At 39.1% G+C, this 27,420-nt stretch overlaps 1 protein-coding gene across 1 annotated transcript in view; it reads left to right on the top strand.

The window, feature by feature from the left end:
* The first annotated feature begins 4,704 nt into the window (after positions 1-4,704).
* LOC136267646 (intermembrane lipid transfer protein VPS13A-like) overlaps positions 4,705-27,420 on the top strand; it is a 225,998-nt gene continuing 203,282 nt past the window's right edge. Inside the window, exons 1-17 of the mRNA XM_066062796.1 lie at positions 4,705-4,884; positions 4,938-4,981; positions 5,067-5,109; positions 5,157-5,252; positions 5,300-5,395; positions 5,449-5,516; positions 6,240-6,278; positions 6,335-6,394; positions 6,799-6,858; positions 6,905-6,985; positions 7,195-7,249; positions 7,330-7,457; positions 7,520-7,626; positions 7,681-7,767; positions 9,583-9,667; positions 9,725-9,787; positions 13,035-13,134. Of these exons, the coding sequence (XP_065918868.1) occupies positions 4,785-4,884; positions 4,938-4,981; positions 5,067-5,109; positions 5,157-5,252; positions 5,300-5,395; positions 5,449-5,516; positions 6,240-6,278; positions 6,335-6,394; positions 6,799-6,858; positions 6,905-6,985; positions 7,195-7,249; positions 7,330-7,457; positions 7,520-7,626; positions 7,681-7,767; positions 9,583-9,667; positions 9,725-9,787; positions 13,035-13,134 (1,312 nt within the window). The 5' untranslated portion in view covers positions 4,705-4,784. The remainder of the gene's footprint in view (positions 4,885-4,937; positions 4,982-5,066; positions 5,110-5,156; positions 5,253-5,299; positions 5,396-5,448; positions 5,517-6,239; positions 6,279-6,334; positions 6,395-6,798; positions 6,859-6,904; positions 6,986-7,194; positions 7,250-7,329; positions 7,458-7,519; positions 7,627-7,680; positions 7,768-9,582; positions 9,668-9,724; positions 9,788-13,034; positions 13,135-27,420) is intronic.

Here is a 27,420-nt window from a genome sequence, read left to right as displayed (position 1 = left end):
GCAATCACACTTAACTTCCGCACACAAGACACCCAATACTTAACCTTCTCATTCACATAATGCTGGACAAAGGTAGGAGATCCTATAGCAGCACCAAGGTGACGCTTACCCTCCACTGTGATACCCACACCACATCCATCAAAAAGATTCTTAGCTAAATCTAGATGTTCTGCTTTCACAATCAGCCATGATTTAAATGGTTTTACATTGTAGCCAAATGCAGGACCCAAAGACACAAGGGCAGACCACCACTTGCGCAACCCAGTCAAAGAGCCAGCAGCAGTAGCATCGTCAGCAAACCAGGCCTGTCTTATTTCACAATCACGTATTGCATCAATTAAAGGGACAACACTAATGGCGTACATTGCCATTGCTAATGGATCGCCTTGTGTTGTGCCCTCAGAAGAAAATAAATGTTTACCATCGATAAACAGAGGAACTTTAGCCCTATAGGTGTTAATTAATATAACAGCTAAGGATGGACACAGTATAGATATGTTACGGAGGGAAACTTGACGTTTAAACTATTAAAAGCATTACTTGCATCAACTAGCAATACGGCCTCTGTATTCTCCTCAGCAAACAAAGAACGCATTGCATGTATTGCAGCTTCACAGCCTGCATCCTGACCAGCACAGAGTTGAAGAGGGACAGCTGCTTCAAGTATGTCCATTTTACAGTAGCCAAAACAGCCTTGCCAATAATTCTTCTAACAACCTCACCTACACCAATTGGCCTCACACCTGGACATTTATCAAGAGCAATAAGTCGACACGCAACAAAGGCAGTAAGGCCAACAGGATCCACCATATCAGTACATAGACGTCTGGCAACCAGGGCAAGACTAGCACACAGATCATCTGAAGCTTGTCGAAAAGAAGTGCACAGTCGACACCAATGAAACAGTCAAAATTTAGTACTTCCAGGTGCTACCATAGCACATCACTTTTAACAGTATACAGTGGAACCTCTATTTAACGGACACTTTGGGACCAACCAATTTTGGTGAAATTTTACTGTTATAAGGAGGTTGTCCTCTTTCAGAGGTAAAATTGTATTGGTAAAGGTCTATAGGGACTTCAGTAACTGTCCTTTATAAGGAGGTTAAATGTACATTGTCCTTTACAGGGAGGGTCCATTAAAAGAGGTTCCACTGTACATTTAATTTTAAGCAAAATGCTCTAATAGAATAGTCACTTCACAGTTCAGACAACAGAAAGTTCAGATAATCGATGGGTGGATAATGTAGGGGCCACTGTATGTAGATAGTTCATACACTTCACTGATGCTGATAGCTAGCTGTGATCTATGGCATTTTTAGGGTACATTACTAAAATAGGCTGCTTAGAAAGCTTAACAGAAATACCTCACCCCAAAATAAATAATACCATCCTATACAATTATATTGCCCATTCGATTCATTACTTACTTTGTAACTGATCATGCATCCATTACATGTTCATCACCAGTATTATCATCATCCTTTGTTATCTGTTGGATTTTCTTCCAATTCCTCCTCTGCAGTATAACTATACAATATAATTACCTATTCAGCTTCTTCCATTTTTTTATAGCTTGTCTGCTGCAAATGACTTGTCAAGGATTCAGCTCCACCAGCTGAGATGATGTTGCAACAGTAACACACCCATCCTGCTGATATGATACTATACAGAGACAGCCTAATTAAACACAAACATTATTTTCTATAAATTTCATACCAATATAATCTTAATGAATTCTTTCAAATTAATTCTTGGATAAAACATCTCATATTATACACACTTTTTAAGGTTACGATATAGTCACGGGCAATCATTCAAAATTTTGAATGCCTATCGATACTTTTTGAGGAGCCCATAAAACTAGTCTAGCAGCATAAAAAGTTCTAAATGAAGCTTCATATTTAATGTTTTTATAGGCAGGTGGAACACTACAATTTGTTGTAGTAATAATAATCTGGTACTTATGTCTGTACATGATGAGCTAGACTGCTGTATTAGAGTATTTGTGATGAACTAAACAAAAACCTACCATGTTTGCAATACCAAAAGCAGAAACTTTTTAAAGTTTTAAACTGTCTGAGAATGAATCTGAGGGAATTTTGCAATTTTGTGTACTGTCATCACCCATATTAAATTGTAGGTGAAGCCGGGGTTTTGGGGAAATTTCTCTCCCCCCCCATAACATTAGAATAATCATTTTAGTAGAGGTGTACCGATAATCGGATCGGCTATAATATCGGCCACCGAAATGGTAATTTTTACCTATATCGGTATCGGTGCAGAACAGCAGGAGGACCGATATCGCTACCGATATTTATACAGTAACAATAGTTTGTACATAAACGGATTGTGCATTGGTTTTCTATGTTATTCATGTGACTGTTTAGTGCCAGAGGCTTATTGTTCACTTTGAAACAAGCGCTACGCTACGAGAAGCCATATAAACACACGCGATTCTAGTGTTTGTTGCAGGAAAGCTTAATACAGTCTTTACAAATGAAGCAGTTATGGAGTACCTTGTAATAATAAAAGGAAGGATCACAGGATAACCAAGGAAACTTGCTGTACAAGCTTTCTCACAATCCATTAGAATGCGGAGTAATGCAGAAATATCCGTTTAAGTCTTCATGGAAGTATACATAAAAATGTTTGTGGGTGCCTAATTGTCTGAATTGCACAATAGAAACTCAAGCTGTATACCACCACAGGCAGAGTATAGCAATGAATACATGCACATGTTGTTGAAGGGTAGGTAAATGTACACTTTTAACTATAATGCAAATATCGGATCGACTATCAGTTATCGGCTTTTTTTGGTGGCATCAATATCAGATATCTGTACATGCCAAAAATCTATATCGGTACACCTCTACATTTTAGTGCCACCTTAATAAGCTTGTATCATAGATCTATAATTCTCTGGCATGATTTATAATATCAAGTATAGTTAAGTCAGTCCAAATCTTGACATACGTGGGTGGGAATGGGTAACAAGAAGCTCTGATGGTCAGGATATATACACTAGTGGAAGTCATCACATATAATACTTAGTGTGCAAAGTACATTTCAATTCTAGAGTGACATGCATAGTCACATGCTCCCACGACAGGAGGCTATCACTTTGTATTATTTTAAGTAGCAGTAATTGGAAATGTGAAGCATTAGCCAACCTAGGATGGTCCTGGCCGTGGGGATGTCCCTCTAAGGAGATTTTGACAACACAGTATAATGTAATTATAATGCCACACAGTAGCTAGTCATCCAAAAGTGAACTGACAGAATCTAGAAGAAGCCCTCGCTTTTGTGCCCCACTCAATGTTAAGGACACCTTATTTAAAAACTGTAAAGTAAAGCTCTGCAACTTCAGTGACAAACTCTTCTATTGCAAAATCAAGTGACCATATTGGCTATTTCTTACATGCTAGATAGAAGTGTATGCTTCTAAGAATTTTTGCAGTGCAATTGAAACTTGGTTTGTACCATATATAATTATAACTTCATGAGGATGGCAAGAGCAGAATAAGGGAGGGGGGTGCATGGGGGGATGAGGCATGCAATCCCTCCTCCTCATCCAAAATTTAACTATAGCTAGAAAGATAGTAGAAACTACAGTACAGGTGTGGTTGCATCTAAAGCATATATGGGCATGGAAAGAGTGATAAAAGAAGAGTAATCTCTTCTAGGAATCAACAAGAGAAGGTCAAAGGGCTAAAAAAGGCTCTGAACATCAAATACTCTAATAGAACAGTCAAATACTCTAATAGAATTAAATAAAGAACAAAGACCAACTCCTAGACCCTTCAACTTTGAACTCTATATATGAAAGCTAGTTACCACTGACTTCATAAAAGTGGCTCACAATGCATATTTAATAAGGTTCAGTCGATATACTTAGACTGGGGATTGAGCCATCATTGGGTTTGGGATATTTTCTGCATTCTTTATACATGTTTCTGACTCCCATTTATGTACTAATTCTCACAGGTCCCTTGTGGGATAGCATTCACAGAATAAAATATTAATGCCAAATTTGATTTCAGAAAACTAAATTTACAAATTTTTCCTGTGAGGGCATGCCCAGGCCCAGACCCCCTATATAAAGCATGCTCTTTGTGCTGAGTGTGCTTCTCACACTGCACTACTATATAGTTGTATCAACCAGTTGACAGAATTTTTTGCCCTCCCCCCCCCCCCCCCCCCCCCAGTTTAGCATCCCCCCTTGGGAAACTCTAGATCCACCCCTCCAGTTTCAGTTTAGCAGCAATTTTGATTAAAAATTAGCTTTGAAAGTCAACAGCCTATTTGAAACTTCAACCGGCATGCCGGATCAAGTAGCATAAAACACCGGCTTTGTGTCACCTTTCCTAGCTGAAACTGCATTGTTTTGCAAATTTAGATGTTTTGACAGTTGTTAACTGGCTATAGCTATAATGTGACTGGTCTATTAGCTATATCAGACCATCTGATTAGACTCATGATGCTACGAGTGAATACATCATAGCTACATGTATATTCATGCAGTCACTCATGATGATGTCACTCTATCTGGAGATGGTATTCCCAAACCTGTGCAGCATGCAGTTAGTGGCATAGCTAAGTGAGAGCATAATTTCGTACGTCTAGTTGAATTATATATAGCTGTTGATATGGCGGTCAAGGAAATAATCACGTGCACACATGCGTGCACACCGGTGGAGTGAAATTAAGCGCCAGCTTGCGCGTAAAGTAGGTCCTCCGCCAGGACTCGTATGTGACAGTTAACAGAGCTTGCAGCAACACAATATGGTGTTCGAATCGTTAGTTGTGAACGTCCTTAACCAATTTTTGGGGCCGTACATCAAGAACCTTGATGCGTCCCAATTAAAGATCGGCATCTGGAACGGTTGGACGTTCTGTTTTGCAAGAACATGTGTGTATAATTTGCTGTTTATTTAGGAGATGCTTTGCTAGAGCGACTGGAAATAAAAGAGAATGCCTTTGTAAGTTGCTGATGAAACGAGCTGAACATTATTTTGTCTTGTTGGCATAATATTAATTTTTTATATAAACATTTTGTTTACACAGTCCCAGTTCAACCTGCCCATCAGGGTCAAAGGGGGATTCCTAGGTGAGTATATTACATCTTGTTCGTCAATTGTCGAGTTGCTAATTTAGATCGACTGAGACTACAAATCCCATGGAAGTCAAAATTCACTGATCCTGTCATAGCTGAGGTGGAAGGTCTCTACCTCATTGCTGGGCCATTAACAGGTACACAGTACATTCATACACTTGTTACCATCACAACCTCATGGTAGGGACTACTTATGATTCTAAGAAAGAGACAGCAGAAGCTCGTGAAAAGAAACAGAATCAACTGAAGAAGATTGAAGAGGCAAAGAAGAGGGAAAAGGGTGCGGGGTCTTGGTAATATGTTGCATGTTATGGTGTATGTGTTGTGTTGTAGAAAAGAGTAAAGAAAGTGATGATGGGTTTGTAGCAAAACTGGTCACTCAGATTATCAAGAATATCCAGGTGTGTTATGTGTCATGTTGGTAGCTGATATGTCAGTATCATATGTGTGTTGTTTGTGTGTATGTATGTGAATTGTATAGAACTGATGGTGTGGTTGGTATAATCTGTGCGTGCGTGCGTGCGTGCGTGCGTGCGTGCGTGCGTGCGTGCGTGCGTGCGTGCGTGCGTGCGTGCGTGCGTGCGTGGGTGACCTCTTGCACATACCGCAACCTCTCTGTGATACCTGGACAGTCCTCCTGTGGGTTTCTTGTCCTGCCCCAGGAGGATTTGCCTGCACAAGACTCAAGTGCCTGAGACATCCCAGTTCTTGTTTGCTAGGCGACAATAGCTGTGTTTTGCATGGCTGACGTAGACTTTGTTTTGCATTATGCAGCTGTATGCTTGTGTGTGTGTGCATGCGTGCGCACTGTGTGCACTGTGTCTGTGTGTGCACCGTGTATGTGTGTACTGTGTTTTTAGCCTGCATGTAGTAAGTAGGCATTGGGTTCCTCAAGTTATCTGTGAGACTTGTTACAGCCTCCTCCCAAAGGTTCTAGTCATGTCCCAGTACTCCTAGAACCTGAATACTGCACAAACATCATAGTGTTCTTAGGGAGTAGTGATGCCTTTTGTAGCTACTTAGAATTTGTTTCTTTGTACTGTAGCGTGCACATATATGTCTCAGTGTGTATCATACAGATATGTGTAGTTGTCAACACTTTCTTGTTACTTCCACTTCACCAGGTCACAGTGAAGAGTATTCATATCAGATATGAAGACAATGTGAGTTACAGTGACCTCATCTCACAGACACCAAATTACATGACATACTGTTACAGGTGACAATGTCAGGACATAACTTTGCAGCAGGAGTAACACTAGATGGACTAGTTGTTCAGGTGAGGAGTAGCAATATTCACATTATGAGATAAATATATTTGCAAGCAAAACCTACGAACTGATATACAGTAAAAGTGAAGCCTATGTATGGGGTTGGGTGATCAAGTTTGAATATAAAAACATTTTCATAGTTACAAGTTGAAAACGTTTAAACAAGCAAACTTGACATTACAAAATTGCATTATTTAGGTACAGAGTAACATGAAGAACCAGTTAATGTCACAGTTTGGCTGAATGCAGGCTCCCTAAGGACTAAATTGCTGAATAAAGGTTGGGACAGTGACAATTTTTGCATGTTCTTTTCAATTCTCACTTTTGTGATATCTGAAGTTGAAAAGTTTTTGACCTCACTTAAAAGTTTTTGGCCATGTGTCTGGCTGCCATCATAAATACTGTTTAATAGAGTACTGACAGCCAATGGAGGATTGGAGTGAACAAGGAGGAAGGATCTATGGTTTACAAGGTGTGTTGTGTATCAGTAGACATGTTTGATGTTGGTGTGGTTGTAGATTGTCCAGTTGAAGTCCCTCACTGTCTACTGGGACACTGATACACAATTAGTTGGTGACTTGCCAACTTCAGAATGGCTAGTAAGTTGATGTGTGTACTCTGTATATTAATATGTCCACATGTGTGCATTCATAGCACACACATACACACGTGCGTGCGTGCGCACCCGCACACATGCACGCACTACATACACACACACACGCTACACGCATGCACACACACACAGCTCACAGTCATGTGCATGCACACATACTAAAGTACAGGTACATATTCTTCTCAATTTTTACAGAAGTACCTCAAGGATAGGATATCACCAACTGATAAATCATCCACTACAAATTACAGTAAGTGTGTTATTCTAATTCCTCAAAACATTTTGTCACTACTACTCTCAGAATTTTCTTTTTCCTTCTCATGTTTATAGTTTTGAGGCCATTAACAGCTGATGCTAAGGCTACACTGACCACTAAACCTGGAAAAGATCCAAATATTCCTCAAGCTGATGTCAGCATTTCAGTTGGAGAAGTAGCAGTGCATATGGATAAATTGCAGGTGTGTCCATCTATGTACAGTGTGTGTGTGCGTGTGTGTGTACGTGATTCATCTCCCAATAGTTCCAGGGAGTGATGACCTTAGCAGAGTCGCTGGACAGGATGACAGTCAACACACGATACAGGAAGTACAAACCTCCAGTAGAGATGAAGCATCAGTACAAGTTGTGGTAGGTAGCCCACCTACCCACTGTGATGACATCACATAATATCATCACCATTAGGTGGCAGTATGCCATAGTCAGTGTACTTGAAGAACATGTCAAGAGGAAGACTGAGATGTGGTCACCATCACACATCAGACAACACTGGTCAGTACAGTGCTTGTACTATTGTACAGTGGTACTTGCTGTAACATGGTCACCTTTGGGACAAAGTTGGTTGTCTGTGTAATTCTTGAGATTGGCCGGTTTAGAGAGGTGTCCTATATAAATAGGTGGTTGCTAAGAGCAATGAACCTCTCTTTATGTGCACATTCTGTTTGGTGCATGATCAATTCATGACCTTAATTTATTTTTACTATTAACCTAGTGAATCTAACACTGTACACCTGCACTTCTGTTAGTCAAGTGCTACAGCAAAATGGGCCAAATTTTAGAGGGAAGGAACTTTTTTTTAAGTGTTTAATGCAAAGGTATGGCTTTGTCACTTGACTACAGACTAGAAACTTTTTCCCTCCAATTTGTGTAGTTTGTGTAATTGAATGAATTAGTATCAACAGCAGCAGCTGTAGGTGTAGTGTGTTAACATAGCAATTAGTTGAGAGAGTGTATCCTAGCAACATCAATGAATGGAGCTCCATCTACCATAGGGATGATTAATCCTTTGACCTCAACAATATTGGATGTTCTGTTAGTGTGTTTTATCACTTGTGAAATGTGTGTGATCAAAATACTGTGTTGCGTTGTTATCCATCCTCACTCTATCTTTTCTTATAGTCTGTTCTAACATAGTTAATTTCCTAACAAGAGTATGATGCAATAGTGTGATTGCTTCTTTCTAATACAACTAAAGACTTAATTTAGAACATGGATGAAGCTGTTTAAAATGCTAAATTCTCTGCATCTATGTGTACAATTGGCCTTTTACTGTATTCAAAATTTGAGTTCAACATATACCATCCAGTCATTGTCTTGCATTTTAGGTGACACAGCCAAGCATTTCCAAAATTGCTAGAATTAAAAAAAAGTGATTTTTATGTCAACACTAACACATATACACGGGTTGAGATTCAACACTCAGTCATTAAGATGCTGCAGACCATTCTATCACTACTCATAATACAACTCAATCATATTATGTGTGTAATAGTTTGGGCTTTTGAGTAATGTCCATTTGGCATGGTATTGCTAAGGAGTGTGTCATGAATAGTTTAATATAGGTGTACCAGCATTGTAAGTGGGTCGGTACTGCTGGACCCACTGACCCCAATGGTAACTCACATCTGACCTGAATGTGATGAAACAGATAGCTAGGTTTTAAAAAAGTGTACTTGTCCCAGCTCCTCTGCATAACTATACAGGTTATTAAAAAGGATCATCTGCAAGAAAGTATGGCATCATGGGAGCTCACCTATATAGTCACTGTAGCTGTCCATGGAGCCATACATACTTGTCAATTGTTGCTAATGTCTTATAATATTCTTTGGTACCTACTCATAGTTACATAACTGCAAGTAACAACACTCAGTCTTGTAAAGTGGGCATGGCTGCATGCCCACAGACAGTAACATACAATCCCGATAAGTGGGTGTTGCTCCACATATCCTTACAAATACAAAACGCATTCTTGAGTGATGGGTGGGGCTCCATGTAAGTTTCTTTGGTGCATTCAATTGCATGCATTTCCATCAGTAAAATCAACTTGTAAATTTATGACCAATGATCACACATGATCCCATCTGGGTCAGACCTGGATATTCAATAAAGCAGATGAGACCCACTTTACCTGGACAAAATGTGACCCAAGTGACCCGGATAATCCAGATGATCCAACCCACTTACAGCACTGTAGTGTACAAAGCAGGTGGTGTATTATGTTTTAAATATACTAAAGCATAAAATAACCTTTCTCCATTCTAAAGTAGTACATACCGTATGTATCATGTCTCATGTGACTGATTTCAGGAGACTATTCAAACAATATGTGGAGAAGTACAAGGAGAAGTTACTGACCTCTAAACCATCTGCTGACCTGTTAGCTCAACTACAGGTGCGTTGCTAGATGATGTCACGGTATCCATGGTGATGTATGTTTGTTGATGTGCAGCAATTAGAAGATCAACTTGATATTGGTAACATTGTTGTTGCACGGAATGAAGCAGAAATAAAGGTGAGTGCATTGTGTGTAATACATTACCTGCTGAGCAAAAATCGTGTTTCATTTTAAAGCAGGCGTGCACCCACAGCTGGTCAAAGCCTACAACTGACCTTTAGGCCTGCTGTGGGCACATGTCTGGCTTCCTGAAATTGTTTCTGAAAACGTGTGCATATCTGTGTATTATGTACGTACGTATGTTTCTTTTTCTGTTCACACCCACACTTGTGCACTAAAGAAGCAAAGCAGCCAGTGTGAACACTCTGTAGACTTTACATTAAACTTACAGACACGTCAGCTTTGCTTTAAGGCATATGCTACATTCCACAGGTGAAACTGTTTCTCAATTATATGGTGTGAACAGCCTTTCTTGTGGGCTGTATGGGTGTTGTAGCGACCAAAAAACAACACATGTCTTGTGAGCTACGTACAAGAAATTGCGTATCTCGTCAGAGGTGTGTCCCTCTCGTACATGGACAACAATGAAGAGCAGAACAAAGACTTTGTCAAGAGAATTTTGTAAGACAACACAATAGACGCAATATAAAACAGTTGAGAAGATTCTTCCATACATAATTTGTGGTTTAAATTGAGTTATGCCTCCTTAGCAGTGCATAGCAATGAATTACAAAATGCAATATTTACAAAATATACCTAGATAAGTAATAGCATGATTGATTTATTGTCTATTTAGCTAGAAAGAAATAATACTAACTGCATGGTCACCTGGGTTTTAGAAGTAGCACAACATCAACTTATGTATGACTTCTTTGAAAAAAACTAATAGGCTATTAAAGTTTCAGCCTTATTTGGTGGAGTTACAGCAGTAGATAGGAGAAGAGCAAAACAATCCATTTGTACATGTACAGCGACTGTGCTTTCAATTGATCATAAGTCACGAGTTCAGCAGGCTATGGAGTCGGGACTTGTGTCATTGTGTTCACCATGAACTCGTCAGGTACATTATTTGGCCTATATCCACCCATGTTATCAAGCAAGAATGCTGTTCAAGCTGAGAATGGCAATGATAAGTTATATCAATCATTGTTTACTGAAGCAGTTAAAGAATGCATAAGATTATTTTTGTAGCACATGCGTTTTACTCATTGTATTCAATCTAATTTCTTTCTAACACAGAATTATGTAAACTAGTTGGGTTTTTGCTCAGCAGGTCACATATTGTTACAAGCGTTATGACATTAAACGATTGGATACTGTCTAGTAGTATCAGGAGCATATATAAGTACCACACTTATCCTACTATAGACAGTCTTTCCTAACTCCTAAACTGTATATGTATCAACTATTTGACAATGGGCTATTGGGATTGATGAGTATGTACTTGTTATGAAGTGATAACAGCTTAATATGGTCTAGTGAATCATCAGTCATTTCATGTAAAGATTTATGGACATTTTGTAAAAAGCTTCGTGATGAATTTTGGTCCTGTAATTTTGTCATAAAGTAAACACCTGGCTCAATGGTGGATTCCCACCTCCTTCTGAATGCCAAGAAAACTTTATTTCATTAGACAGCTGCCATGGATGCTGAGCATCTTCCTCGGGACATCTCTCTTACACACCGTTAAGGACATTAACATCCAATAGAGCAGTCAAGCATTCTCTAATAGAGCAGTCATTTATTTTGTGAGTCCCATTGACATTGGTATATTAATTCTTTTTGAACTGAAAACAGCTAATGAATAGAATCTCACTCACAGGCCTGTGGTTTTTGTGCTTTTTGTTTAAACTTAGCTGTGCTTTGTAAAATACAGATATTAATATTATATAGTTTACAAACCGAAGACTCAGCCTCCTGACCTCTCCATTCCCACCACATACTGTACTTGTATGTATCCATTCTTTTGCCAGTTCATGATTTATTTTGATTATACATTAATTTGTTATCATTTGAAGACATTTTGAAAGTTACAACACTTTATTTATAGCCGTGTGTAGTGGTCACCATATATTACACTAGTATATTAAAAATTATTAATTTAGAAATGAAGGAGGGATCCAAGCAATAAAAAGTAGTGAAACAAGAGGTGAATGATGGTATTACAGCATAGCTCGGTGAGAAATTCCCTACATTGGCATATTATAACAATCATTTTGTTCAATGCCAAAGTAGGAATTTTCCCACCGAGCTATGCTGTAATACTATCATTCATCTCTTGTTTCACTACCTTGTATCGCTTTGATCTCTACTTCATTTTTAAATTAATAATTTTAAATATACTGGTTTTTTGTTATAGCATACAGCTATACTACATGTGTGACTGTTCTATTAGGGTGACTGCTGTATTAGAGTATTTTGAGACAGCCAAGGGATGTGCCACTATTTCATATTTTCATTGTGCTAACATTATGAAATACAACTAGGCTAATAATAATGGGGTGTGTCATTGTAGTAGATTGGTCTCGGTGCTCGATCGTTATTAATTAACCAGATTGCATTACCTATCGTGAAGTTACAGGTATCTACTGAGTGTAAGCGTTTAAATAAGTTTGTGGCATCTAAATATGCCGCTGCTCAAGGAAAGTGTTGATTAATGCCTCGATATGGTTTCATTGCAACAACAACAAGACAATGAGCCTGATTGAAGATAAAAGGAAAGACATGGCGCAGAGGACACAAATTAAACTCATCAGAACCCCCAAAAGGCACATTCCACTGGTGAGTTTGTTATTGTAGCGTAAAATGGTGGCCATGGGCTGCTTCATTTGATCTCTAGGCTTGTGACTGTGGTCGGGCAGGTGGGCAGTCAACCAGTCTAATATCTGAGTTTTAGCAAAAAAAAAAATTTAAAAATACTATATCCAGTCGTCTATTAGTGTTTTCTTGTTTTTAATACAGTATTTGATGTTAGATGGGCTAGTATCATTCCGTAAAGGTGATTTTCATCACGTACGATATCTCTAGGATGATTTTTTTTGAAGGTGGCATTTAGGCGGAGCATGTCATTTTTGGGGGAATCCCTACTTAAACAGTACTACCATATCATTTGATAACTGCCTACAATACAATACTAGGCCCAGTTAGCATCCTTGACCAAATTAAAACTTACACACTTACATGCATACTATTAAGTGCACATACAGATTTGTAATTCATAAATATAAACAATTCCGCTGCCTACACAAGAGTAACACATTTGACTTTGACAAACACCCTAATAGAACAGTCACCATCATATACCACAATTCAGATTAGGTTTCCTTGTCCACACACACTTTAATGATTTCATTGTGTTATACAGGCCAGTAAGGTTGAGAAGAAACGTGCAGAAACATCTAGTGGATGGTTTGGATGGTTCACTTCAAGTGTAGTGGAAGAAGAGAAAGATGTGATCCCATCAGGTGAGGTCTAAAATGATACAGTGTGTAATGTATGCAGGTGCACGCGTGTGTGTGTGTGTGTGTGTACATGTACGTGTACGTGTGTTAAAAGCATACCCTGTAATACAAAGCATACATGGAAGAGGGTAAGAGGCATGAGCCCCACCCTTACAATTTAAGAAAATTATTACCAGCTGTTAATTTTTGTAGCTAGATTATTAAGACATGTGGTGACCATGCTCTCATCATTTTAGGGTGTGGTTGACATGCTCCAATTGTTTAAGTGTGCTCGGTTTTCAGTAGCAATCCTTATAAGTGCAGCTGTATGTATCCCTCGTACAGTAGCCTAAGTGCTTTGGGTAGTTTTGTGGTATCTGAATACACTACAGGAAATGAATGTCTTAATATGTTTTCCTTGCATGAAAAAGGCAACCATGTAATTGTAGAGGGCAAAACACAGAAGGCAGGAATCAGAAAAGGAACATGCCACAGGTGAGTTTGGCATGCAAATGGTGGTCATGACTACTTTATTTTAGTCTCTATCCTTGTGACTGTCAGGCTGACAAGCAGGCAGACCACCTGGTAGACTCCTGTAAGCATTCGAGCGTAAATCGGATGGCTGCAGGTTCGAGGCTACCTAGGTCCAGTCATGGATTTTTTCTCCTTTCTCCAACTTTTCAAACACACCTTAAGTAGTTAAAGTCTAAGTAGCTAAAGTCTTTGAGCAGGCTGTAGGACCAGGTGTCCTACAGACCTTCAGCACTTGTGCTGTAAAGCATTAATAAATAAATAAAAATCAGAAATTTAGTTTTTGTAGATTTTTTATAATTAAAACTTGGCCTTCTGTGCATGAGCATTTTTTAACGCTGTATCTGATGTTAGATGTACTGAGACTCTTCTTTAAAGATGCTGTTCATCACATGTGATATTTCTATGATGGTTGCAGTTTTAGGTGCCCTTCATTTTCAAACCCTACAAAACGATACTACTGTACTGTTTGATAATATAACAAGTCAAAGCGTATCGTATCTTTGAACTGGTTGGACATCAAAGCAATGAGCAAACTGCGATATTGCCCAAGCAATATGCGAGTTAAACCATGAGTGGCACCTTTGAATCCCTACACTAAAGTCGTGTGTGTATATATATATATCAAACAGTACGGTAGTACTGTCGCCAAAAATATCGCCCTTAAAAACCAGCTTAGAAACTTCTTACGCGACAAAAATCACCTTTACAGAATAACATTAGTCCATCTAACATCAAATGTAGCATTAAGAACAAGAAAACACTTACTGGCAGCCGGATATAGAATTTTTTTAAATCGTCAAAACTCGAAATTTTGTCTCACTCACTCACTGACCACAGTCGCAAGCCTAGAGCCCTAACGAAGCAGCGCACGGTCACCATTTTATGCCACAACAACAAACTCACCGGTGGGATGTGCCTTTTGGGGTTCCGACAAGTGTACGCTCTGTGCGCCTTGTCTTTTCTTTTATCTTCAATCAGGCTGCTTGTCTTCTTCATCCAACGAAATCATACCGAGGCGTTAATTTTCCATATCAACACTTTCTTTAAGCAGCATAGTAGATGCCACAAAATTTATTTAAGGCACGTAGACTACGCTACTGTACGGCCTCCGACTGTACGGAGGTACCAGTACTCCACTATAGGTAACAAGGTCACGCCCATTCTTAATTCTACGTATTATCAATCTATCAATCGAGACCACGATTACCACGCCCCTTTTACGCTAGCTGTATTTGTGACCACACACCCTCAAGTTGGTAGGCTGATTCAAGATACTCTAGTCTAATAATCGATCGAGACCACGATGGCCACACCCCTTATTGGGGCAAGCACATCTTCGCCAGCTGACTAGAGATACTCTAATACAGCAGTCACCCTAATAAAACAGTCACATGTTTATAGCTAGCTTTATGCTTTAACAAAAAAACTAAACAAACTAGTATATTAAAAATTATAAATTTAAAAATGAAGTAGGGTTTCAAGCTATAAAAAGTACTGAAACAAGAGATGAACAATGGTAGCTATTACAGCATAGTTCAGTGGGAAATCCCTACTTTGGCATTGAACACAAAATAATTGTTATACCATGCCAAAGTAGGGATTTAACACTGAGCTATGCTGTAGTAGCTACCATTGTTCATCTCTTGTTTCACTACTTTTTATAGCTTGAAACCCTACTTCATTTTTAAATTTATAAATTTTATATATATATGTGTAACACTTTCACACCTCAGATCAAAGGAGCCACCCTGGCTACATTTCATATGTAGCCCAGCTAACTGGGCTACATATGAAAAGTAGCTGAGCTACAACTGGGCAGTGATTATATAGACGTTGAGGCCGAAATTGATTATGGGGATCAATCGTGATTAGGATGCATGACTTGGATTTCACCATGAAAACCACTCAGACAGAGAGCATTTTGTTATCCTCACCATCCTATGAGTTGAAAAACGTTGGGCTAAGGTGAGAACTAATTCTATAGCTTATTCACCAATCGTTTCTGCATGTTTTGGTATACGGACACACCCCCATCACGAAGCTACCACTCTGCAGGGAGTAACCACTCTACAAGCAAGCTTACCTATCTAGGCCCTTAGTGTAACCACTCTACAAGCAAGCTTACCTATCTAGGCCCTTAGTGAACTTCGTAATTTTTCCATAAATGATCAATAGCACTGATAAAAACATTAAAGTCACGTAACCAAAATTCTCTGTGATATCTCTAGGATATGTCTGTTTATCAAAGCCGAACATAACCAGAACATAATAGCTGCTGGCCTATAATTGAACATTTTAGGTATGCATATATATATAATACATCCAGTGGCTGCACTCATATTGGCTTGGCACAGGGCATACATATCAGGCAAAGCCCTCATGGCTGTGTTACAACTATTGCATATTGTGATGATTTATCAAATTATGATAGGTGATGTATGAAATCTATCTACTATATAAAGCTAAAATACTGTCTGTCCATGGTCCAGCTAACTCCCGAACAGTAGCACCGATTGACCCCGAATTTGCTTCATATTAATCGCCATCAAGCTGGTACCAAGGAGTTTATTAATAGAAGTTTCTAGCATGTCCTGTTTGCTGTACAACTCTGTCTTCACTACCTATGTTTGCATAAAACAATACTAAAAGTTAGTTATGTACGTACGAGTAAGAGTAATCATTTTAATCATCTTAATTCCAACATGAGAAAATTTTGCTCTTGCATCAGCATGGATTTGGAAGACAGATGTGGGCCCGGTGTTTCCTTTACTGCGAAGTGAATTCCACTCCCCATCAGTTCCACTCCCCATCAGTGGTGATTCCTGAAAATTTTACATATACCTATTACGTCTACTTCATTCTACGTATGTACCTGCAACATTCATTTTCCGCTTAACCATTTCACTAATGATGTTATTGGCTAGCTGGCGAATTTTTGCATTGGTCAAACTTTTGTATGGGACACACTGAACAAGGAGGGCATAAGGCGTCTTCCTCCGGTCTTCACTACTAATCATGAAGACTAGTACATGGGTGGCTGGAGTCCGCTGGTGACGTGTTACCCCATTAATAAAAGCGAACAACTCCTTACGAACTGCAGTGAGCTGGGATGATATGTTTTCTTGTGTCTGCACATCTTCAATAACTTTATTAGCCAAGCAATTAATGTTTCTGTACAGTTTCCTTCCAGTTTCATTCAACTCAGTTAGTTCTTTAACCTTTTAGGCCAAAATGATTAAATTCTTCTCTTTTTGTGAATGCGATTGAAGGTTTTCTGAATATTCATTGTTGAATTTGACTATTTCTACAAAAACAAAATATAAACATTAATATTGTGTAACTCGTGTTGCTCATACTCACCTGATTGCAGGAACTCTAAATCTTGGCTAATTTTTTTTCACAACATGAGTTAAATCCTGTACCATGCTTTCCTTGTGTAAACCAACTGTTCCTGCCCGTTAAAGATGCTATTTGTACCTGTCATACCGTTCTTGAAGGGATCCATCTGACAAATCCACATCACCACTCCACTCCAATTTAGCTGACTCTTTCAAACCTTTGTTGACATCACACCCGTCAGCCTTTAGCCACCACCATGCCCCAGGATTATGTGCAGCTGCTTCATCAAGAACACTCACCTACAGTACATATGGTAGGATGGTGTACAGCACATCCTGTAAGTAAGCACTGTTCACCTGTATTTGAGAATCTAATGTAGTTTTGCACTTGGATAAATCAGTTCTAATGGATCTTTCAGAAACTGCTGGTATATTGACCAAAGCCTGTATATGTGGAAACCATTCACATTAACAAGAATATGTAAACGTAACTTACTTCCATGGTCTTTTGATGTTGTCCCGTTGTACTAGAAGCACCTTCAACATTTTGCATTGAATCAGCAAAGTACCACATCGGCCCACAATGTGATTTCATCCATTTTTCTCCAAAGTTGCAATACATAGTCTGTAACCAAAGACGATAATCCATTGGACAAGACACCTATATAGGGACATTAAAATATTGAATTGACACACTTCCTTTTTTACTTGCTGTAGATTGTCAAAGCAAAGAACTGTGCTGCATATTCAACAAGGCCCATAGGCATCCGATTGATTGGAAATCTAGAATCTTTCAAATCAGATCTCAATGTTCCCATTCCTTTGGCTAGATTATATAAAACAATTGTCCTTCCACCAATTGATAATTGGTTCATGCACTTGCTGCAAAGCACAAAAAATCCTTAGTAACTGCAAACTTAAACAAGGCGGATTTATAATCCAAGAAAAGCTCTGACAGTACCGGTAATCGAGAAACTGCAGGCAGTTGATTGAACATTTCCACAAATGCAGGTGTAGTTAATGTATCATCTTGCATAGTAGAGGATTCTGTTGATACAGTAGCAGCTGTACCACTGACTTGATCACGAGGAGGGATTTCATGCTTCTTATACCAAGCTTCTGCTTCCTTAGGTGTCTTATGCCTACAAATGGCTTTAATAATTGGTAGTAAAATTGACAATGCAATGTTACCTCTTAGCTAGCGACCTGGTAACTTTACTACGACAAGCATTTGCTATAATAAAACAACAGTGAACAAGTATAAAATCATGCACACAGATTAAAGCACACATCACTTCGGGAGACAGCATTTGATCCTACTCTTTGCTGTATAAATATACTAGCTTTTCCCAAAAGTCAGACTGTTTGTGAGATGGCCACTTGTCCCCTGTTGTGTGGAATAGCACAAATTATGTTAGTACTTTCAACTCCTCTTCAGACCATTTGTCCTGGAATGCATCAACCAAATGATAATATTAAATAAACAATAAACTATACCAAAGACGCAGTCGTGGAACAAGACGGGCTCACAGATGCTGACTAGCTGAACAGCACGTGGGATGGCCATGTCTAGAACAAATCCCTGTAAGCCAGCTAGGCCCCTGTCAGCTGTTTTTGCTGCTGGCGTCATTCTGGACATGATATACGTATAGTGGGGTCTAGCTTGAGGACCTTAGTGTAGGGGTTGTCTGGAATTGACTGCTTTCGCTTTAGTCCTTTCCTTTTCCTGCGTAACAATTTGTGTGAAAAGGCATCCTTGACTATCTTGGCTGTGGTATCCGAGATCTTACAAGTGTCCCCTCTGGAGAGTCCGAGTTGCTAGACTCCCAGTAGATTGTCTCGTTATAATCGGGGAGATCATCTTCGCCGTGTTTCCCCAATCCAGAGATCCTTTATTGGCCGGAGATAGCGAGCCACAAAGGTTTGGCTCGTTTGGGCCATCAGCTCTGTTCTGGTTGTCTGGTGGGCTCTGCTCCTGTGAGTGGGTAGTTGAGGCAGGGAAGCTCTGCTCCACTGAATTGGATGGGAAGTTCTGTTCCACAGCATAGGATTGCACTGTGGGGAGGCTCTGCTCCATGTTGGTTGGCTCTGCCGACCCTTTGCCTTTGATGACGTCAACTCTTGAAGATATCTTTCCCAACTCGTCGCTCAGGAGAGAGTGGCTGGCTTTAACTTCTCCACGTAAGGACTCGAGCAGGGATGCCAGCTGTGATGGTTCTCGTTCAGACCTGTAGGAGCGACTTGGTTTGTGATGACATCGGTGCTTCTTGCAGTGTCGTCGGTGGGAAGAAGAGTCACTAGAAGACATGTTCGTAATGATCCTACTACTCACTGGGTGAAGCAAGAAAAATGGCTGATTGGTATGAGCATGTGGCAGTACTTATATGGCAGTTGTGGTGACGTCACTTCTGATTTTATTGATCCTACGAAAACTTGCTGAATAAGGAAAACTAGACCAAACATGTTGATATGTGATCCAAGCATTCCGAAATGTAATAATGAACTAACCTTACAACTCAGCAAGAAAGCAAACAGACAGGAAAGTTGAAGTATAATATAACGTGAATTTACAGAAACACACTTACCTTGAAATTCCATTGCTATGTCAATGGTAATGACGTCAGACGCATGTGACATGTTGAGCAATTCTAAACAATGCGCAATGAAGGAAAGCAAGTTTTTGTGCTTCTAGAATGGTAGGGATCACAGCAAAGTAGAAAAGTAACAATGAGGAACTCTGCCTGGAGTGTAGCGTTGGGCGGTATTAAGTTTTTCATTATCATGATATTAGTGCATTTATTATCATGATTATTGTAGTTATCACGATAATTTAGGGAAAAGTTGAGAACTGTACCAAGTTTTAATATCAATAGTTTTGTCAAATACTCAATAATCTACATACGCTGCATAGTGAGCATACATATTAAGATACAAACCATAGATCATTAAATGTTACATCATAAAAATCATAGTAGAGATTTAGTGTTTTAACTTTGAAGGTTTTTTGATAAAAACAAAAGAACATTGACATGTTCAGATGATAAATGATTTTGATGAGCATTGGCAATAAAGCCAGCCTTGCTGAACAGTCTCTCAGATACCACACTTGTGCCACATATGCACAAGTACTAATGGAGCTAAAGACAGATAGTTCTTTGCCTCACTTTTCCACCAAATCAACGGATCAGCTTCCATGCTGACTACTGGGCATTCTTCATATCTTCTCATTTCCCTCGTCACTTTCTCATCAATGGTGAGTTCTTCACTTGGGGTGTGCACAAGTACAGCTGTCAGTCCTTTTAGTTTCTTCCTCTCTGGTGGAGGTTGTGACTCTTGTGAAGTAGCATCATCATCATCGGCAATTGTACAAACTGGGGGAGGAACAACAGACTCAGCTTCTTCGATTGCTTCTTGCTTGATATCAAAAATCACTTCATCCTTATTTACAAGGTAAGTGCAACGAAATCTAGGATCTAGGTAGCTGCATTTGTCTAACAAATGACTCAAACTGCTGGATAGCGAGTTTTTAAATCAGCCATCATCAGTGACTTCATTTCCTTGCTAATTGTACAGTCATCTGGTGACTCACACAAAATCTCCTTGTACATGTGATCCAACAAGGGCCTTACAGCTGAAGCTGTCACACACTGTTCTCCAGATAAAGCATCTGTTAAGTAGGAGGGTGGTTTAAAAACTTTTACAATGGCTTCTAGTGTTGAAAACTTAGAGTCTGTGGGCATCTTGTGCCAATTCTTATGATCTTCAGCAAGAACAGCACAGATAGCTTGCTGCTGTTCCAATACTCTTGAGACCATTCCATAAGTACATGTAGATTTGACACAACTGTGATACGTAAGCTTGTGCTGTGGCAAACCTAGCTGTTGTTGCTTTAACCGCAAATCCCTTGTTTTCTTCCAGCTACGACAGAAAAGCTCTATTAGTGTGTGACACCTTGCTGCATTCAGTGACTATCAGCTGCTTTAATAACAGCCAAATTCAGATTGTGGCCAAAGCAGCTTACACGGGTCCACCCAAGACTGTTGAATGTAATTAGATCCGTTATCTGTTGTAGTGGTAACAAGCTTGTCTGTACTAAGATTCCAGTTTTCAAGCACGTCTTACATAGTTGCTGCAATGTTTTCTCCAGTGTGGTCTTCGTACAAGGGTAAAGTGTCCAGACAGTAGCTTTGTAGCACCCAGTCACTTACAAACTGTGAAGCTCATGAAGGGTGTTCGATTGATGCTAGTCCAGAAATCTGTTGTAATGGTGAAGCAATTGGCTAACTTTAGCTTAATGTCTACCGTTTCTTTCACTTCTACATACAGTAGTGGAATCTCGTGTTCAACAAAGTGTTTTCTGGATAGCATTTCATACTTAGAGTTAAGCTTACTTACCAAACGTCTGAAACCAGGCCGTTCCACAATCAACAAAGGTTGACAATCCTTCGCTAAAATATGCAATTGATTTGTTTAACTCGACTGCCTGGGACGATTTCGGATTATATTTACAACTTGCCATCAAGACATCTTTGATAGTAGTGCTGCTCGAGGTGTTGCTTTCTCCTGACAAACTTCCCATGCTTGTCAAATTTTTGTCACTACTTGAAGTATTTTCTCTAGGCTGCTGGACTCTTTGTGCAGATAGGGCTTCAACACACAAGTCAGAATGGTGTTCTTTAAGATGAGACATTAAATTACTCGTAATTCCACCTTTCACAGGGACGCTTTTTTTACATTTGTGGCACACTGGCTTCTGCTCTTTGTCAACTTTAGGAATTCCATTTTCATTTGCCTCTAATCCAAAATAATACCACAACACTTGTGGCCTTGGGCTTCTTTACTAAAACTACAATGTCGTCTTCCATCATCTTTAAACTCAATTAAACTACTTAAACCATGCATGCGCATCTAACGGTTATCGCTAACACCACATTACCGGTTTTACGGTATTTTCTTCAATAATCGATATCGCCTTGCTGAATATCGACTAATATCATAGATACCAGTATACCGCCCAACGCTACTGGAGTGACATCTGTTTTACAAATCCATGCCAAACAACACAGACTCGCGACTGAAGAGGACTGATAGCTATCTTTGGCTACCTGGAATATGAACACTGGAGAAGAGTATGAACAGCGCAGGCCTGAACCGGATGGGATAGAAATACAGCTTTGAGTGAGCCAAAGACAAGCAGAACCAAAGGTAACAAGCTCCTACCTACTGGAAGTGGTCGAGAGTAGAAACTGGAGTTACCATATATATGATAGAATTTATGATAAACTTTCAAGTGAATTGTAGCTGGTATGATGGAATTTATAGTTCACATGTGGGCACAGCAGAATAAGCACTCCGCAGTCAAGAACTGAACAGGATAGAATGCAGCTTTGAGTGAGCCAGCCAAAGGCACAAGAATACAATGTAACTTTGACTACTGACAAGTTGCTGCTTGGAGTGATAGAGACTAGGAGTGAGGGGAACTGGAACTGACTTGCTACGTATGCTAGATCTCCCCAAGTGAATTTCAGCTGAAGTTCAATGCCAATAGTTTGCACATGAGCACAGCAGATGGATAACAGTGGTAAACAACGGGAGTTTATGTATAATCTTTTTGACATTGTCACACACACATGTTGTAAAAAAAATTTAAACAAACAACAAGTATACATATGCGACATATGGAGTTGGTTTGTGTGTCATGATTGATCAGTTGAATACACAGTGAAGTGTGAAGTTGAATTAAGGTTGCCAGCTGATCATGTGATTATGTGCATTAAGCTAGACTAAGGGCGGGCCTGCAAATATGAATGCCTGCTGCATCAATAATATTGTTAGTGTTACAGTTGGTGAGCTAAATGGATCACAGACATGTACACTAGAGTGTACTTTGCTTCTACAGCAGTACATGTATGGTTAAGTACAAACAATACAATATTCGAAGAGCAAGCACAATATTATATCAATCATTTAGCTCAACCTGCACAAAGGTCTGGTGCCGCAACTAGTATTCTATATTGCACAACAAATACTGTACAAGACTTGACACATTATGTCCTCCCCCGTCATACTCCTAATAACTCAAACCAGTGTTGAAACCGGTCACTACTGCTGACCCGGATAGCAATATAAGTCAGACCCAGATTTGACCCGGATTAATTGAAAGTGGGGCGTGCGATCAAGAGCTATGTTTTGAGTGCCGAGTAGCACGTTAAGCACAATAGTGTCTATACTTACCAATAGTAGTCAGTGGGCATAATTCCATGTAAGTATGCAAAAAGCAAGTTACATTTCCTGCAAGTGGGTGTGGCTTCGCACATACCTAACACACCATAATTAAAAACAGTATGACATTCCAGTTATAAAGTGGGCGTGGCAGCTGAACTAGTTCGTATCTCGTACAATAACAATCGATTAGTGGACATGGCTACACATAAGCCAGTAGGCAGCTATGAGCTTGGTTTCATGCATGCCTGTAGACTTTGATATCACTGATAATTGAGTACGTATGGCTGCAGGCAGTTGTCCAATAAGTGGGCATGGCTCACGAAAGAAGCTGGGTTGCATCAGAACTTGACTATGACGCATTTATACGCTTTCGTACTGTCCAACTAATTAATTCGCTTAACATGATCCAATCTGGCCAGATAATTTTTAAAGCGGATCTGACCTGGATTACCCGGACAAAATGTGACAAGGGTGACCCAAACTGGTTTCAACGCTGACCCACATCCTGTTTGCCCACCATAACTTATAACATCCACCACTCGCAACCGCAGTGGGCTATCAGTCATTGTTACCAAACAACAGCATACATACTAGCATAGATACAAAAAAACCATAAGTCTAGGAACCACAACTACCTGAACCTTACATTCATACTAGCGAATAGAATATGAGGAAAAGAATAACAATAACATAGAGATAGCGACAACAAAAAAACAATAAATGTAACAAAAAAAAATTCAAACCATCCAGCCCCAGGATGGTCTGGAGAAAAACCCACTGGGTATACTTTTTTTATCCCAGCAGGAAAAACCCAAAAGTAGCTCACTCTCATATTACAATATAATGTAAATGATGTGTGTGTCAAAAGTCAAAAAGCAGTCTGTAGTAGTATCACTGGAGTCCAATTGCCTATGCAAGAAAGTCAAGGAAATCATTTAATCAAATGTACAGTAGGGTGGGATTAGCCCACTAACACAGTGACACGTGGCATAGAGTGCAATTACCTTATTTATTACCGATAATGTCACATGAGAATTCACACAAATTCACGTGACCCACTGTATTCCTTAGGGAGTTTATTTTCCATCTAGTTCAATTCTTTCAGCCGACAGAAAATACAGTTGTACAACACTAACTAATTGTACAAGACATGATGTGTCACACATTGTACTGGTAGTGTATACATATTATCCTTATTGAGGTACAACACATTGACACAATGAACAGTTAGTATAGTCACTGAATGATACAATTATGAGGACGTATCTTCATCTCCATTGAGAGCAGGTTGTATGATTTGTGGTTGAGGTTTACATATGGTGGTTGTTGATTTGGATAAATGTGGACACAGAAGTTGTGCCACCATCCACCATAACTATTTCCACAGTTACCACTACTTCTTTCATTATCAGATGTACTAAATCTCTGGCCATTCAGTGAGTGGGTCACTAAAGGGTCAGTAGTGATGCCAGTAAATTCTCTGATGGTTAGAGGATATTCTTTACTCTCTAGTCCTACACTAAAACTGTTGTAGTGGAGATGGGACCAGGTGTGGTTCTCAAATTGAAAGTCAATCCTCAACTCCCACAGACCTGTCTGTGTAATGCCTTAAGACCGTACCAGAATTTGCTGCTTTTGAGATCTCCAAATCCTTCTTTATAATCTTTCCACTTCTTATCTTCAAAGTACTTCACTCCATCTTTAACATTTCTCTGTACAACCACCCATTCATCATCACAGTCCCTGTCACAGTAGACATCAAGGAGACCCAGTGTGAAGGGTGATCCACTACTACAGTTCAACACTAACTGATAGACACCAGAAGGAGCTTTGTAATGTGGCAGGTCAGCAAGATGACAACAACTTCTGATGGTCATCATATCTGGAGTACATTTGGTCTTGAACTGGTTACACTGCTGGAGGAGGTTATCACATTGTTAATCAGCATTAGTAGCCAGTAGTGAGCTGACTAGTATGAGCAGTATGACTAGTTGACTCTTCATATCTACTATACTGTATAGTTGATCAGTTAATGTGAACTAGCAGTAGTTGATGTTATTTATACTAACAATATTGCTGATGTCAGTTGAGCTCTTAATAGTAACATGCCTCGATATACTGACCAAGTACCTCCCACTGGTTGTGTTTGACATTGTGAATAACGTCTGTTATCTCACTTGTAGTGTGGTTTGCAATATTTGATAAAGAGGCCAATCACTTCATGGTGATAATTGCATATCATAAGGAGGCAAGAAAAGTGTTAATAGTAGAAGTACGTAATTTCATACCAGCAATATGACATACGTAGTGATATCCTCTCCAACTGTATAGGCAGCAATGCTATTTAGTCATTTGTACATGTATGTGTGTACAACTGAAAACTACTTTAAGGCTTGTTTATTCACTTGGCTATCATCATATCATACAATGTGCAGATCTATTGTCCCTATATGAATAATTTGGATACTGGACCTCTTCTATGAGTTACAGTAGGAGATAGAATATGTTTTTATGATAGTAGTAAAAGGTAGTTCTGTACATCGATCATTCAAAGTGTATGTACCTCTTGCCAAATTTTTCACATAAGTTTTGTCTTAATGGATATATTAGCCATGTTTGGTACTTGTTTGATTTCTTCCACAACATTTCTGAACATCCTTCCAGGGTTTTCAGTAAACACCTGTTTGAAAACTCCTGGTACTTCGCTAGTTGATTGGCAGTATTGTAGTGGTTTATATATGAAAAATTGGTAAACTTACGAATGCTTTGGTATTATCAAACATCTGATGTTATAGATTAATTATGCTTCTGGTACAATCAAACATCACATGAAGAATGTATGATAGTGCTCTCAAACCTTCAGTTATCCCTCAGGACCATGTACTGAAGGAGAAGGTACTTATAATCACTAATTGATAAGCATTACCCCCAGAAAAAGCAACCTGGAGGACGAGATTAACATTGAAAGGTGATAAATGCCTCTTTGAAAATTAAGAAGACAAATGAAGACACAGGGAACTGTACAGAGAAACTGTAGAACAAAAACAAGCAGGAGTAGCCTAGTAAAGAGAAGACCACAGATGGAAACAAACTATGACGACACTTGAACAGCACTTTATTACTGTAAAGAAGATAAAAATATTTCTGAATAAAAAGATATAATGAGCCCTTACTACCAAATCATTTGCTACTGATTAGGGCCGCACTAATTCTAGTATCGGTATCGGGCCGATACTGCTGCTTTCATGAAGTATCGGAATCAGCCATTATATTGTTGCAAATACTGATTCTTATCACGTGCGAGAATAAAATAATGTTTGTTTGTGCTTGCTTATTTTACTAGCGCAATGGACACCTGAAAGCATCAAATGTAACACTAATAACTACCAGCAAAATTACTGATCTATGCTGAAACTTACCAGTAAATCGCTTTACTGAGAAAAAGGTCGATGTACTCTAATAGAACAGTCAATAACTCTAATAGAACAATCAGATAATAGTGTCTGACTGTTTTCTTAGAATATTTGTTTTTTTTGTAATTATGATATTATCTACACTTCTCCAGCTAAAGTACAGAAGTATACTGGACTATCCATTAAACTGGTTTGCATTTCAATGACTTCTTTTTTGTGAATTTTGATTGGCTACTTCATCATATAAAAACTTGTACAAGAATACCATGAAATGTACTATATATGGTGTTACTAATCAATGTGTGCGCTATGAAGTATGTAGCTACTTTAAGGTACTTGGTATCGGTACTTGTACTTTCAGATACTTCCCAGCTGAGTATTTGGTATTTAAAGTATTGGTAAAAAGTGGAATCAGTACAGCCCTACTACTATTCAACATACACAACAAGATAAAACACTTGAATTTCATATAAGTATCTAAATCCTGTTTTTCATCTCAATAGATTCATGTCTCTAGGTGGATACAAAACTGTAACACTGGCAACAACACATGAGTACTAATTAGAGCAGGGTGTAATGGGTTTGTTTCTAGTAATGAATGCTACCTTGTGTCACAAGCAGCAGTGAATGTACAACAATGAACTGTAGTTCAGAAACACAGGATTCTATAGAATTAAAAACCCTCAGGCCTTGTAGTGATGTATGCCCTCACGACATTATGTAGTAACAATCACAATAAAATTCCCCTTGCTATAGCCATCATACCATAGTACCATTCCTAACACGACTGAATCACAAAT

This window comes from Dysidea avara, chromosome 9 (genome assembly GCF_963678975.1).
Source record: "Dysidea avara chromosome 9, odDysAvar1.4, whole genome shotgun sequence".
Lineage (NCBI taxonomy): Eukaryota > Metazoa > Porifera > Demospongiae > Dictyoceratida > Dysideidae > Dysidea > Dysidea avara.
This window is presented reverse-complemented; position numbering and strand designations above follow the sequence as displayed.